General features: G+C 47.0%; 1 protein-coding gene and 1 long non-coding RNA gene across 5 annotated transcripts in view; one reads left to right on the top strand and one right to left on the bottom strand.

Annotated features, from left to right (window-relative positions):
* col16a1 (collagen, type XVI, alpha 1) overlaps nt 1–12,838 on the top strand; it is a 67,152-nt gene that overhangs the window by 23,504 nt on the left and 30,810 nt on the right. For all 3 annotated transcript variants that reach the window (XM_077008529.1, XM_077008530.1, XM_077008528.1), the window contains exons 5-9: nt 1,630–1,753; nt 3,668–3,949; nt 5,202–5,282; nt 7,733–7,807; nt 11,946–11,978. In XM_077008529.1, coding sequence (XP_076864644.1) covers nt 1,630–1,753; nt 3,668–3,949; nt 5,202–5,282; nt 7,733–7,807; nt 11,946–11,978 — 595 coding nt within the window. The remainder of the gene's footprint in view (nt 1–1,629; nt 1,754–3,667; nt 3,950–5,201; nt 5,283–7,732; nt 7,808–11,945; nt 11,979–12,838) is intronic.
* Nucleotides 3,946–9,253, bottom strand: LOC143516740 (uncharacterized). Of its 2 annotated transcripts, XR_013131776.1 has the most exons (4): nt 8,642–9,253; nt 7,689–8,300; nt 6,064–6,142; nt 3,946–5,298 (listed from the first exon to the last, which is right to left on the bottom strand). It is a non-coding gene; the product is annotated as an uncharacterized LOC143516740 (long non-coding RNA). The 2 variants fall into 2 exon arrangements; XR_013131775.1 differs by having other exon boundaries at nt 7,689–9,253.

Raw genomic sequence — 12,838 nt, 5'->3', positions numbered from 1 at the left:
AAGTCAGTGTTTGGCCCTTAATTTTTGTAAGGACATTTGTAGGTTGCACATGAGGCTTGCATCAAGACAGTAAATATATACAGCACTGGTACTCCGGCTCTGTACCTGCAATAGAAGTCGTATACAAAACTTTTGTAAGTAAAGTTTGACACTATATGAAATTTGCAGTTGGGCAAGGACACAGGCAGGTAGGGATATGTGCGCTGATATGTGGGATATGTGTGCCCTGAATGTCCCTCGTTCAGGATGAGTTTTCCAGTGCCCCAGGTGTTTTCCCCATTTGAAAGCGGGGCAGAATTTCCTCTTCTCACCCCCACTCTAAATCATGCTTGTCTTCTAGCCAGGGCCCTGGGAGAGCCTGTGTTCAGAATTCACCCTGTCATACCTGTTTACCTAACACAGAATGCAGCCTGCATTAATACACTCATTTCTCTCTCTTTTCTTTTATTCCTCCTATTTTCTTTTCTCTCGCCGGTCTCCCGTCTCTATATGTCAGCGACGTCCCCCCCCCCCCCCCCCCCCCCCCCTCCTGTCTAAGTGTCATTCTGTGATCTTTGGGCTCTCTGTCTCTATCTCTGTGGTCTCAATGCTCTCCCTTCTGTCTCTTGTCTCTCTGGTCTCAGGTCTCGCTCCCTCTGTTTCTCTGTTTCTTTGGTCTCTCTTTCTCTCTGACTATCTTCCTATCTCTCTCTCTCTCTCTCTCTCTCTCTCTCTCTCTCTATGGTCTTAGGCTTTGTAGACTGAGACTCAGACTTGTAGCATTTGGTTTGCATGCTTTCTGGCCCGGTCATCCCTGATGAAGTTTCTATTGTCCTTTTTCTCTGACTCTACCATGCTGGGTGTTCATTTTTTCCCCTGCAGTGTATGTCTGTGTCTGTCTTTTTGTCTGGGGGGAAAAACAAAATGTCTGTAAAAATGTGTCCACGACCAAGTTTTGAAAATGACTCTCTCCCTTGTAGTTCAGTATAAGTTTAGAGTGCTCTCTCCTTCTGTCTTTTCTGCCTTTTTCTATGTGTGTATCTCTCTCTCTCTCTCTCTCTTTCTCTTTCTCTCTCTCTCTGTGAGTGTGTGTGTCCATGTACAAGTCTGTTTTGAAGAGGGGCCCTTAGCTGGCAGCTGCTCTGTTATTTCCTTCAACACTCCTCGTGTGTTTTAAATCACTCTCAGTCGTCTGTTGTAGAGAGACAAACAAATCGCTCCTTGTGCAAGCATGTGCATCTGCATGTTAAAACGTTCCCTCAACCTCTGACCCAACTAGTGAATTTAAGTTTAGAATAAGACACACTCTCACTGATTGCCTGACCTTGACCTATAGTAAGGCAGACAACCACTTTGCCCAGACAAGACCAGTCATGAGAACAGAGCTGAGCTTGACTGAACTGCACTTCCTATAAAAATGCATGTCAGTCCTCTTCTCTGCAGTCAACCATGGCAAAACACAGAAGAACCTTTGAGTCCATCACTCACTGTATTTCTGCTGAGACGAGATGCAATTTCGTTGAGCTTGTCTGTGTGCCTCTTGTGTATCTGTCTGTACCTCTGTGTACCTGTGTGTGTGTGTGTGTCTGTCTGTCTGTGGTTCAGTGCAGTACCCTGCAGTCTAATGGCACTTCTACAAATCCCCCACAGTCACGTGTTTCCCCACGGCCTGCCTGAGGAGTTCACGCTGGTCTTCACCCTGCAGCTGAAGAAGAAGAGTCTGAGGGATAACATCTACCTTCTCCAGATCTCCGATGAGCAGGGATACCCTCAGGTGCAGCTCCCCGTGCCTCTTCCCTCCTAATTCACTCGTCTTAACTTGCGTTGTCTCCGTTAGCATCTGCGTTTGTGGCTCAGATCAACCCAGATCAAAACCAGAAGAAGCAGCCCTGTATCCAAGGTATTGATAAAATAGTTGAGTTTTGCTCCATAATGGGTGCAATGTCAAAGCCATTCTTCCTCGTGAGTCAAACCTGGCAGTAGATGAATGAGTCCTGCTTGGACTCATCTGTTGAGTCTACTTGGATTGGTCTGATGAAGCTACTAGGACTCATCCCATGTGTCTGCTAGGACTCATCCCCTGTGTCTGCTAGGACTCATCCCCTGTGTCTGCTAGGACTCATCCTCTGTGTCTGCTAGGACTCATCCCCTGTATCTGCCAGGACTCATCCCATGTGTCTGCATGGACTCATCCCCTGTGTCTGCTAGGACTCATCCCATGTGTCTGCCAGGACTCATCCCCTGTGTTTGCCAGGACTCATCCCCTGTGTCTGCTAGGACTCATCCCCTGTGTCTGCCAGGACTCATCCCCTGTGTCTGCCAGGACTCATCCCCTGTATCTGCCAGGACTCATCCCTTGTGTCTGCCAGGACTCATCCCCTGTGTCTGCTAGGACTCATCCCCTGTATCTGCCAGGACTCATCCCCTGTATCTGCCAGGACTCATCCCATGTGTCTGCCAGGGCTCATCCCCTGTGTCTGCTAGGACTCATCCCCTGTGTCTGCTAGGACTCATCTCCTGTGTCTGCTAGGACTCATCCCCTGTGTCTGCCAGGACTCATCCCCTGTGTCTGCTAGGACTCATCCCCTGTGTCTGCCAGGACTCATCCCCTGTGTCTGCCAGGACTCATCCCCTGTGTTTGCCAGGACTCATCCCCTGTGTCTGCTAGGACTCATCCCATGTGTCTGCCAGGACTCATCCCCTGTGTCTGCCAGGACTCATCCCCTGTGTCTGCTAGGACTCATCCCCTGTGTCTGCCAGGACTCATCCCCTGTGTCTGCCAGGACTCATCCCCTGTGTCTGCTAGGACTCATCCCCTGTGTCTGCTAGGACTCATCCCCTGTATCTGCCAGGACTCATCCCCTGTATCTGCCAGGACTCATCCCCTGTGTCTGCTAGGACTCATCCCCTGTATCTGCCAGGACTCATCCCCTGTATCTGCCAGGGCTCATCCCATGTGTCTGCCAGGACTCATCCCCTGTGTCTGCTAGGACTCATCCCCTGTGTCTGCTAGGACTCATCCCCTGTGTTTGCTAGGACTCATCCCCTGTATCTGCCAGGACTCATCCCCTGTATCTGCCAGGACTCATCCCCTGTGTCTGCCAGGACTCCTCTCTTCTCCCTTTTTATACTTGACTTGTCACACAGGAATTAATATAATTCTTCAGTTCATCCTGCTACCTGATTGCAAACTAAAAACAAAAGAGACCCAGATAAATTCCCATTATTTGTGCAAAATTTTTTAAAGAATCCAGTAGTTATCCAAAAAAGTGTTTACATGCCTGGATTAGTTGAAGAAGTGGGCAGTCACATAGATAACATTAATCAGAATTTGCTTAATATGACTTAAACCTTATTCCAATTACTGAAATTGGTTAAACTTTAAAATGGTGTTTACATGATTATAACTTTACAATTTAAATCAGCTCTTTCTTCATCCTTACATGTTTTCAGTTTCTCTGTAAATTGAGATCAATTTCTGTCCATAAGGGTATGAACAGGGATTACATATTCCATGGCACACTGTTCACTCAACACTTGCTACATAATCCTAGAGGTTTTCATTAAATCTCATCACTTGAATTATTATGTAATAGTGTCAATTTACTGCTTTGCTGATAATAACTTCATTTGGAACAAGTACAAATTAAGCTCAAGGAAGCTTCTTGCTCTACACTATGCCCCATAGCTGTCACTGGACCTGGACGGGCCTGAGGGCACGCTAGCCCTGCGTGCAGGACCGGCGGATGGCGGGGGAGTGCCCGTGGGGTGCGTGTTCGACGGGGAGGGTGTGCAGTCCCTGCTGGACCTGCGCTGGCACAAGGTGGCGCTGAGCGTGCAGAAGAGGGCCGCCTCACTGCACGTGGACTGTGGCTCCATCGAGGCCAAACCCCTGGAGCCCCGCGGTGCCGTGCCCACCACGGGCCACACGTTGCTGGCCTTGAGGGCGAGTGATGCCACCCCTGTGGAGGTGAGAGATGAGGATGAGGATGGGTTGGATGTATTGGTGGGGTGGGGCTAGCTATTGGCTTTAGGTATGTCTATGGGTGTGTGTGGATGTCTGTGTGTGAGCATGTGTGTGCACTTGTGTGTTTGCATTTCTTGGGTTAAATGAGGACATTTCTGCAGGAGGATTACCAGAGACACCATTTCACAGGGCTAGTGGGCCACTCCCCTTCTGAGAGCATCATGAAATGAAAACACCTGCACCTAAGAGACCAAAAGTCTTAACGAGCTCTAACCATTACTCATAAATCAGCTCCTTACCCCAAGTGCGATCAATTAAATGAGCGATAAATTAAATGGCCATGTGTACAACATAAAGCGTCCTCCCAGGATTCCTCTTGAGCACCTGAAGGATACGTTCTCTTCTTTTTGACTCAGAAACAAACTGTGAAAAGGGAGGACATTGCGGAGGAATTAGAAGCAGAGGGTGGAGAATTGGAGGGTGGTGTAAAGAAGTGATGTGAGCTGAATGAATGGCTGTAGCAAAGTAGAACATGTGGATGCAGTGAGGTGACGTTAGGGACAGGTCTACAACTGTACACCTCAGGAACTCATTAAAATAGTTTTTTTCTCTTTCCATATGGTTGTTTTCCATTATTAGTAAGCACGTAGCCAGCACTTCCTCAACAATAGCGCTAGTATGGAGAACAGTATTGAACAAGCAAAACTGCCATGTCAATATCTTCTGTCAGATTTTATCAACTTTTTTGTGCAAATGTTTACAAATGGCTGAGAAATTGTATAATATTTGGACGCTGTTCCAAAACCCAAACGTGATTTTTCTGCTGCTACTCAGAAAGTGCGGGATAAACATACGTGGCATGACTGCATATGTAACTGTACAGTACGTGGCTTATGATGGCCTGAACTGGAGCAGTGCTTTAAACAGGACCCTCGCTGAACTCTGGCGCAGCGCTGTGAGAAGCTGCACTAGAGTGGTAATCATCTCAGCACTAAAGCTTTCATGCCATGTGAGGTCATAAATAATGGAAAACAAGAATTTTAATAATGTCTGGGATGTTAAATGTCCTTTAGTTCTATTTAAATTTCTCTTGTTCCATTACCACTTAATTTCTTTATACTGCTCTCTTCCTGTCTACCCACGCTAGGCTCCCGACTGCCTTGATTCGCCCTACCTATTCCTGCAGAATCACTGTATTACTCAGTCGTGTAAGATCTGAGAGGTTCAACTGCTGCTTCACTGTTTTCTCTGTCAGATGGACATTCAGCAGGTGATGGTGTACTGTGATCCCTATTTGGCCATCCAGGAGGCTTGCTGTGAGATTCCAGGAGCCCGGGTAAGGAGGCCTCCAACTGCAAATACAACAGCAAATCACTTTCTAACACAAGCTAAAACGTCAGAACCAGCAGATGACATTTCAAGGTGTATATTCACTTTTTTTGTTGTTGTTCCAGAGAACATAAAGAAAACCTCCCACGTTTGACAAGGGATAGATCCTTCCCTCTTAACAAACAAAGAAATATACTGTTTTGAACATTTGCAGAATTATATAATGAGGTATCTGGCAGGTTATGCAGCTGATATGTCTGTCACTATGGCACAGTACATTACAACCAAATAGGTTAATATGTAGTATAACACTGTGGACAGTGTAATGTTGATAGGTGACATGTCTGGTTGTGACTGCTTCACTGGTATTACGTTCTATGTCATTACATTCTATGATGCTATATGCTTATGCAGAAAAAGTGTTTTGATCTGCGATGCAATTATGTTTTGTTTTGCTTTCAGTCTCTTCTGTTGAAATACACTTTCATAGAATTCATACAGACGTTTTTGCAATTTTAAATTGTTGGTATAGCATTTATTTGGCACTTGAATGAACAAAAATTGCGAATGCATCACTTAGACTTCATTTTAGAAGGTTAGTGTGACAGTAAAAGCAAATGATGCCAATATGACAACAGTTTGGGTTGAGCAACCTGCAGTCAGAGTTTCACTATAAGGGTTGGAGAGGAGGACAGAGCATCTTCATGAGAGAAAAGAGTCTTGTTAGGAACTGGACACATAGTTTTTTTCTGCTTTTCTTTTGCATTTAAGAATGTAGGTTGACATACATTTTCATTCCTGGGGGTATCTCCAGGGGTCCCAATTCTGCCGGTGTTGCTAGGTGATAACGCAGGTGATCATCATAAGCTGAGGAAACAGAAGCGCGTGCATTAGAACTCCAGCAGGCCCTGGTAGACAAGCCTGGTGTGTTAAACCATGAACCAGAACCGAAAAGAGTCAGCACGGTACCTGACGACGATCGAGATGCTGCTCTAACGGAGCAGGAACGAGCCTCGACTCATCGATTCGCGGTTGTTTTGTTTGTTTGTTTGTTTTGTTTTTAATGCACACTTTCCCCAAAGGACTTAATGCTCTTACCGAGCCTGTGTAAAAGACACGTGGCTCCACTAATAAAGACGGGAGTGGTTAAACGTAGACAGAGGAGATGCATTCGAGGAAGAGAGGCCACATGTAACCAGTTCAGCTCCAGTGCATGGAGATGTAGGATGGGAGATGCTTTTGGACTCCACCCCAGAATGGTGGATATCTTAGGGTGACTGTAATAGCGAACCATCGTGGTGAAGCTGCACGTGGGAGCGCGTGCGTCAATATTGCAGTCACGGTTACTAAAACAGTTCGGAGGTTTTCGGGCCTTGTTCTGTACGATTCAGTCGAGACATTTTAATGAGCGGGTTTTAATGAGGAAGAAAGTAACACGTTTTCTTCGTGTGGTGTGTGGAGACGTCTGCTCGGAGCTTCCCGCGGGTGGTGTTTAAAATGGAGACGAGGGTGGCGGTTTGCCCCCCGAACAAACGCTTCAACATGCAGAAAACAAGATTCAGTCGCTCAGTGAAGAAGCGGGTGTTACGGTGTCAGCCCCAAAAACACACCCCTTTACACCATCATAACGCTATCATACATGTGTCATAACACCATAACAGATTACATAACACCATTTGCTCCGTGTTTGTTGCTGCTCTGGGGCGTTAAAGACGTCTGACGCCATTTTGACAATTTCCGTAGAACGCGGATGCATTTATCACCAATTGTTAATTTGGCTGACAGAAATTAATGCGCCCGCGACAAGGTGGGTGGAATGGCGAAATAAGAGATGTGACATTTAAAATCCGTGCAGTGGTATTTTTGAACCCATTTTGGCTTAAAATAGAGCTTGTGCTACCAAGTCCGCAGACCTCGTAACGCAAACACGAGTTCAGTATTTTCCTCACTTCAGTCAGGCACATAAACACGTGTCCAAATTCTCACACTGGGATTTTGACCATGAGCATCACCCCACTGAAACACACATCTCCGACTTCCCAGCTACATACAACTGATTTAAATACGTATAAAGTAAAAACAAGCACATTATAATCAATTATGTAACCATGTTATTCGCATCATAGTGAACAGTCATAGTAATGCTTTGAGTGCCATATATTTTGGCATGCAGACTCTGTACATACAAGATAAGTATGCATGTTTCTTCATCTGTGAATTTTTGTTTGCGCTGCTTATTTCTGTGCAGTGTTCAGAAAACAGATCCCTACATTGTGGCTGTCATAAAACCATTATGAAGACATGCCTACCAGCTATTTTTAAAGCCACATGTGCTTCCGCACCCTAATCAGTGCCAGTCAGCATGCTTCTACAGGTCTACATTTCAGCTTCCCGAAGGAAGGAGTCTTCTAACCTTGGCTGTTCTCAGCATGATGCTTGACCTTGGTTTCTTCTCAGTGTCCCCCAGATGCACCCAAGAGTCGGAGAGCAGCAGAGAACCTGGTGGAACTTGTACCCAATCCATTTAGCCAGGTAGGTGGAATTAGGACTTTTCCACTAGTGATGTTTGCAGCCCCATACAACCATGCATACTTGATGAATGAAAACCACACCTACCACATATACCTAAGGAATGACCATTGTGGCCGGTTTGTGACCTCATGCGTTTCTGGTTTAAAACTACCCAAACCATTCAAAGAGGTGAAAGGGATGGGTGATTAAACTGCTTGCGATGAAGAAAACAGAATACATGAGTAGGTTGTGATTAAGCTTGAGTTTTAAAGGATCCAGCCTATTCGGTCCCAGGGAAGGGAAGCAAAGGCCAGCATGAGTCTGTGTGTGCACAGACACCAGGGACGGAGGAAGCCCATCTCCAGAAACAAAGGCCATCTGTGGCCTTCGGGCCAGTCCAACATCCCGAACCCCCAGGAGACCCTCTGTGGACTTCAGCTAATGTTAGCACGGTTGGATGTAATTAGCCTACAGCTAGCCTTGCTGTTAAGGTACAGCAGCAGTGCAGAGCATTCTGAAAATAAAAGATCAAGACGGAGTATACACTAATGCCGGCGTCTCACAATTGCAGTATTTAACACAAAGCGGCAGTGTTAGCAGATGTTTAGCGTTAGACTTACACGGCTAGGTGAATGAGCCGCATAACTAGAGTTGCTTAAAAATGCATAGATTGAGATGAACAATGCCCTTGGCAGACCGAGGCACATTTGGAAGTGCTGAGTTGCCAAATTGCTTTTCCCTGTCTCTGCCCCGTCCTCGTCTGCTCCCTCCCACACCATTCCTGTTCCCCTGGCCTTCCTGCTGTCTCTTCCTCCCTCCTTCCCTCTCTCCCTCTTTCTCTCCCTCACTCTTTACCTCTCTCCCACTTGGTGGTTTTGTCTCCGTTACACGGGCGGTTCTTGCTCGTCTGCGCTCGCCGTTAACGACTTGAGCGTGTGCCTTGTTCTCCCCAGCATGGCCGCTTTGTCCTCCAGTGGTCCAGCAAATGATGCAAACAAAGCGGTTCCTAACATTCATACCTCTCTCAAAGTCAGACTTAAGGGCTCAGCTCAGCAGTTACTAACGTAATGTCCGCCCGCTGACCTCAGATCAGTTTGCTGTCTCTCACCTTCCTTGCACATTTTTCTCTTCCTCTCTCTCTACTTACTCCCACTCCTCCCACTTACTCCTCCCTCTCTCTCTCCCTCTTCTACAGCTCTCTCGTGCCCTTCCTCTGCAAAGACTGTTTTTCTAAGTTGCACAAATCCTCTCTGCCAGCCAGGCCGACTCTTTTTGTCTTATGTGCGTCCCGCTTCCTGCCAAAACCAATACATCTTCCACTAAGCAACACTGTGGAGACCAGGTGCATCAACTCTTAAAACCAACAATTACAGCACTTTGAGTCCCTAAATGATCGAAAGTGCTGTTTCGCAGAAAGTGACTTGTGTGGCACGGCGTTGCGGAGTGCTCCCGGTCTCGGAGGGGAGACGTATGCTCGGAGATGAAGACGCTTGCTTGCGTCTGTGTGTTTTTGAGTGGCCGTGTGATTGGCTACCGCATCCTCACTCCTAAGGGGGGAGTGGTCTGGGAAGGGCTTAAGGCAGCCAGGAAGTGCTCAGCTGTTGCTTAGAGAAAAAGAAGCACCATGCACAGACTCTAAATGGTCCTCATCTCGGGCTGCTCTCAAAAGACAGCGGCCCGTAAACAGGCTTCCTCTAGAATAGAGGAGTAGATATTACGTTTGGTTTTCATGTATTTTGGTGTAACTGCTTGTTCTTGATGGATGTGTGCGCATTCTTCATGTTTTTTTTGTGTAACTCCCTGATTGCTTTGCGACACAGAAATCCATCCTTGTAAAAGTTTTGGGAAACTGAGCGAAGTGTATGGGGCAGGAGTAATGTGGTTATTAGCTAGGGCTTTAGTCATAGTGTAGGCTTGTTTTTCGTGTGTGTGGTAACAGTGCGTGGGGGTCGTTAGTGGGTTAATAAGGACGCGTACGCCAGCTCACTTCCGCGTGTGCCCCCGGCGCCCGCCGTCCTCAGCCGATCTTTCTCTGAATTTGTTGGGCCCATTCACACATGCGCCCTAATCACTGCTCAGAGGGTCGGGGGCGAGAGCCAAGCACGCACGCAAACACGTCTGGGCACACGTCCCCAAATTCACACGCGCGCAGGCGCTCCGTTTCTCGTGGTCGGCAGCACGCGCATGCATCCGAGCGCGACCTGCAAACATGAAGGGTTTCTCTCGTTTTCTGTTGCCGGCGTAAGTCGCACGGCGTCCCTCGCCCAGCAGGAATGGCAGATTGCGCGCACACGTAAACGCCACGCACACAAACATGCAATCACGCCGAGAGGTCTGTGTCTAGCTAACAGTAGGAGGTCAGAAGCATGGTGCTGTTTCATAGCTCTTACTTCCAGCGTGTGTTTATACGGCAGCTGGTCTCTGGTGTGGTGTGGGCTGAGGTGAAAACCACCTAGGAAGGTCCACACTTGTGAATGTGCCTCCATGGTTCTTCGTGCTCAGATAATTGGTCATTTTAGCATCCGACTGATAAAATATCACCAGTGTCATTACTCTTCTTTGACCCTGCCACGAACTGAGCAATTCCTTGAATTTACACAGTGCACTCAAATCGCAACCAGACCGAACTGCAAAGGACCACTTCCATTACGACCAAAATATATATCCCCCTGGCTTTCATTTTGAGATTCATATTGATTGTCTTCCAATTTTTTTGTCTTCAGAGAAACCGCCTCACTGTTCTGGACTGCAGCAGAAAGCAATCGATTGGCTTAGATAGACAGCACCAGGAAAGAAAGTGGTTTAATTGAACTCTTTCTGAAAGCAAAGGCTATATGCAGGTAGTTCGTAACAAAGAAATGCTCCCGTGAACAACCCCGGCTGCCTCTCTGCTATGAGCTGGCAGGATTGACTCGCATCCGCTGTTCCTCTCCATGGCCTGAGGTCTGTGGAGGATCACAGCGAGTCAGCGAGTTACGCGAGTGTCACTGTCTGCGTGTGTGGGGAGGTGGGGGGCGTAATGAATTCCAGACCGTGCGTTAGAGGCGGATATAGCCCCAACACTGCTACATTAGCCCTCCTCCTCTTGTTCACGTCTGCTGACTGCCACGCCAGCACGCCTGCGTGCGTCCACTCCCCCCTCCCTCTGCTGGAGCGAGATCATCAGTGAGAAACACAGGAAGCTTGAACACACCGCATGCATTATTAAGGTCCACAATCCATACTGGTATCTTCAGAATGGGTCGTTTTAATCCCTTTCAGACATGCACATGCCTGGGACAGCTTACCTACAGCATGCCTTGTTTCTGCTGCAAATTTTGGAGTGTGTGTGTGTGTATTCTTGCTTGAGAGAGAGAGAGAGAGAGAGAGAGAGAGAGAGAGAGAGAGAGAGAGAGAGAGAGAGAGAGAGAGAGAGAGTGTGTGTGTGTGTGTGTGTGTGTGTATATGTTGCTTTGCTTGCTCCATTAATATGCTCCTTGGTCCTGCAGGCATAAATGGAGATTAGGCGCTGAGTTTTATTTAATGTTGTAGTTCACAGTGTCTCTTCCCTAGTTGCATGCTGGGTTTGGGTAATGTCTATAAATAACATCCTTATTGTGTGACACAGAGACTATCGTTTTGAAAAACTTTCTCTTCCTTGAAACCACAAGCGTTAGGCTTCCAAGCTTTCATGAAGTACAGCCGTTGTCAAAGCCAGCGTTGGATCAACCATTCTCCCAGCGCACATTTTACTTTCTACTTTTTCAGCATGGCGTGGCTCTTCGTCTTGTCCTGTCTTTTCCTCCTCTCCTCATTCTTTCCCTCTTTCCTTCTTCTCTCATCCCTCCTTACTTTCCTCCAGTTAATGGCTGGCACTTTTAGATGTGGGCTGCAGGTCATGGTGATGTACCCCCATTGCAACAATGTGTCCATATGTCATGGATGTTTCAGAAAAGACGAGCTCGGGCTCTTGTGGTGCTCTGAGTGGCCAGTGCTGGGCACAAAGACTACGTCTGTAACAGTTCTCAAACTATGAGACTTGTATGAGACTCAAACTATGAGAGTTGTTGCCAGGGGCCAGCAATCTGATGTATATCCATGTGTGTGTGTGTGTGTGTGTGTGTGTGTGTGTGTGTGTGTGTGTGTGTGTGTGTGTGTGTGTGTGTGTGTGTGTTTACAGGCAATTCTTGGATCAAAGGAATTGGCAGAAAAAGTAAGTGTCATGAACTGGGCCAGTAGAAACAACAGTTGATCTTGCCTGTAGACGACAGGAATCTGCCACGTGCTACATTAACTCAGACAGCCCTTCGCTGCAAAAAGTCAGACACAGTCAGTAATGGCTTTAACCATTACGCATAATTCAGTTTAAACGGTAAGCAAATAACTGTAGAATACGAAGCCGCGGTAGAGCTAGCTAAGATATTAACACCATCCAAGATTGAAAGCTGAGATGACATCCTGACAGCAGAACGATTTGTATTGTATTATGCGGCACACATCTTTAGGGGCTTCCCGCTGCCTGCTAATTTTGTCACTCTTGTAAAATAACAGAATAGTACTTCAGATTAGCATACAAATCTCCTGCCTATTATGCAATTCCTCTGTGTGGCCCTCCGAGTCTTATATGGACGCAGATGGAAATCATTCAACTGATTTTCAGATGAATTAACATTGTGTTGGAGGTGTGCCTTGTAAATCCGTTTTAATTTACAGTAGTATGTAATTTCCTTTAAAAAGAAACTTTACGCAAATGACACCGACACCACCAAGACTTGAAAAATCTCTGCTGAAAGTGAAGAAGAAAGACTCTGGCAACGAGTGGCAGTTGACGTGTACAGTAGTGTATCCCACATTTTAACCCTCCCCAGACTGGAAAGGCAGAGCAGACACGGTTCTGTTCACGTCCGCCATCTTGACCGCGGGACTCGAGGCCCCGTCCGTCCCTCCTTCTCTCTTCGCTGTGTTTCTCTACCTTTCCCCCCAAAAAAACAGTACACACGTTAATATGCTGCTGTGTACGGCGGGATTTAGTGAACGACGGCCAGCTACGGTTTGTTTTAATTATGCCGTTCC

This window comes from Brachyhypopomus gauderio, chromosome 6, assembly GCF_052324685.1.
Source record: "Brachyhypopomus gauderio isolate BG-103 chromosome 6, BGAUD_0.2, whole genome shotgun sequence".
Classification (NCBI taxonomy): Eukaryota; Metazoa; Chordata; class Actinopteri; order Gymnotiformes; family Hypopomidae; genus Brachyhypopomus; species Brachyhypopomus gauderio.
Note: the sequence above shows the minus strand (reverse complement) of the source record. Positions and strands in the feature narration are given on the sequence as shown.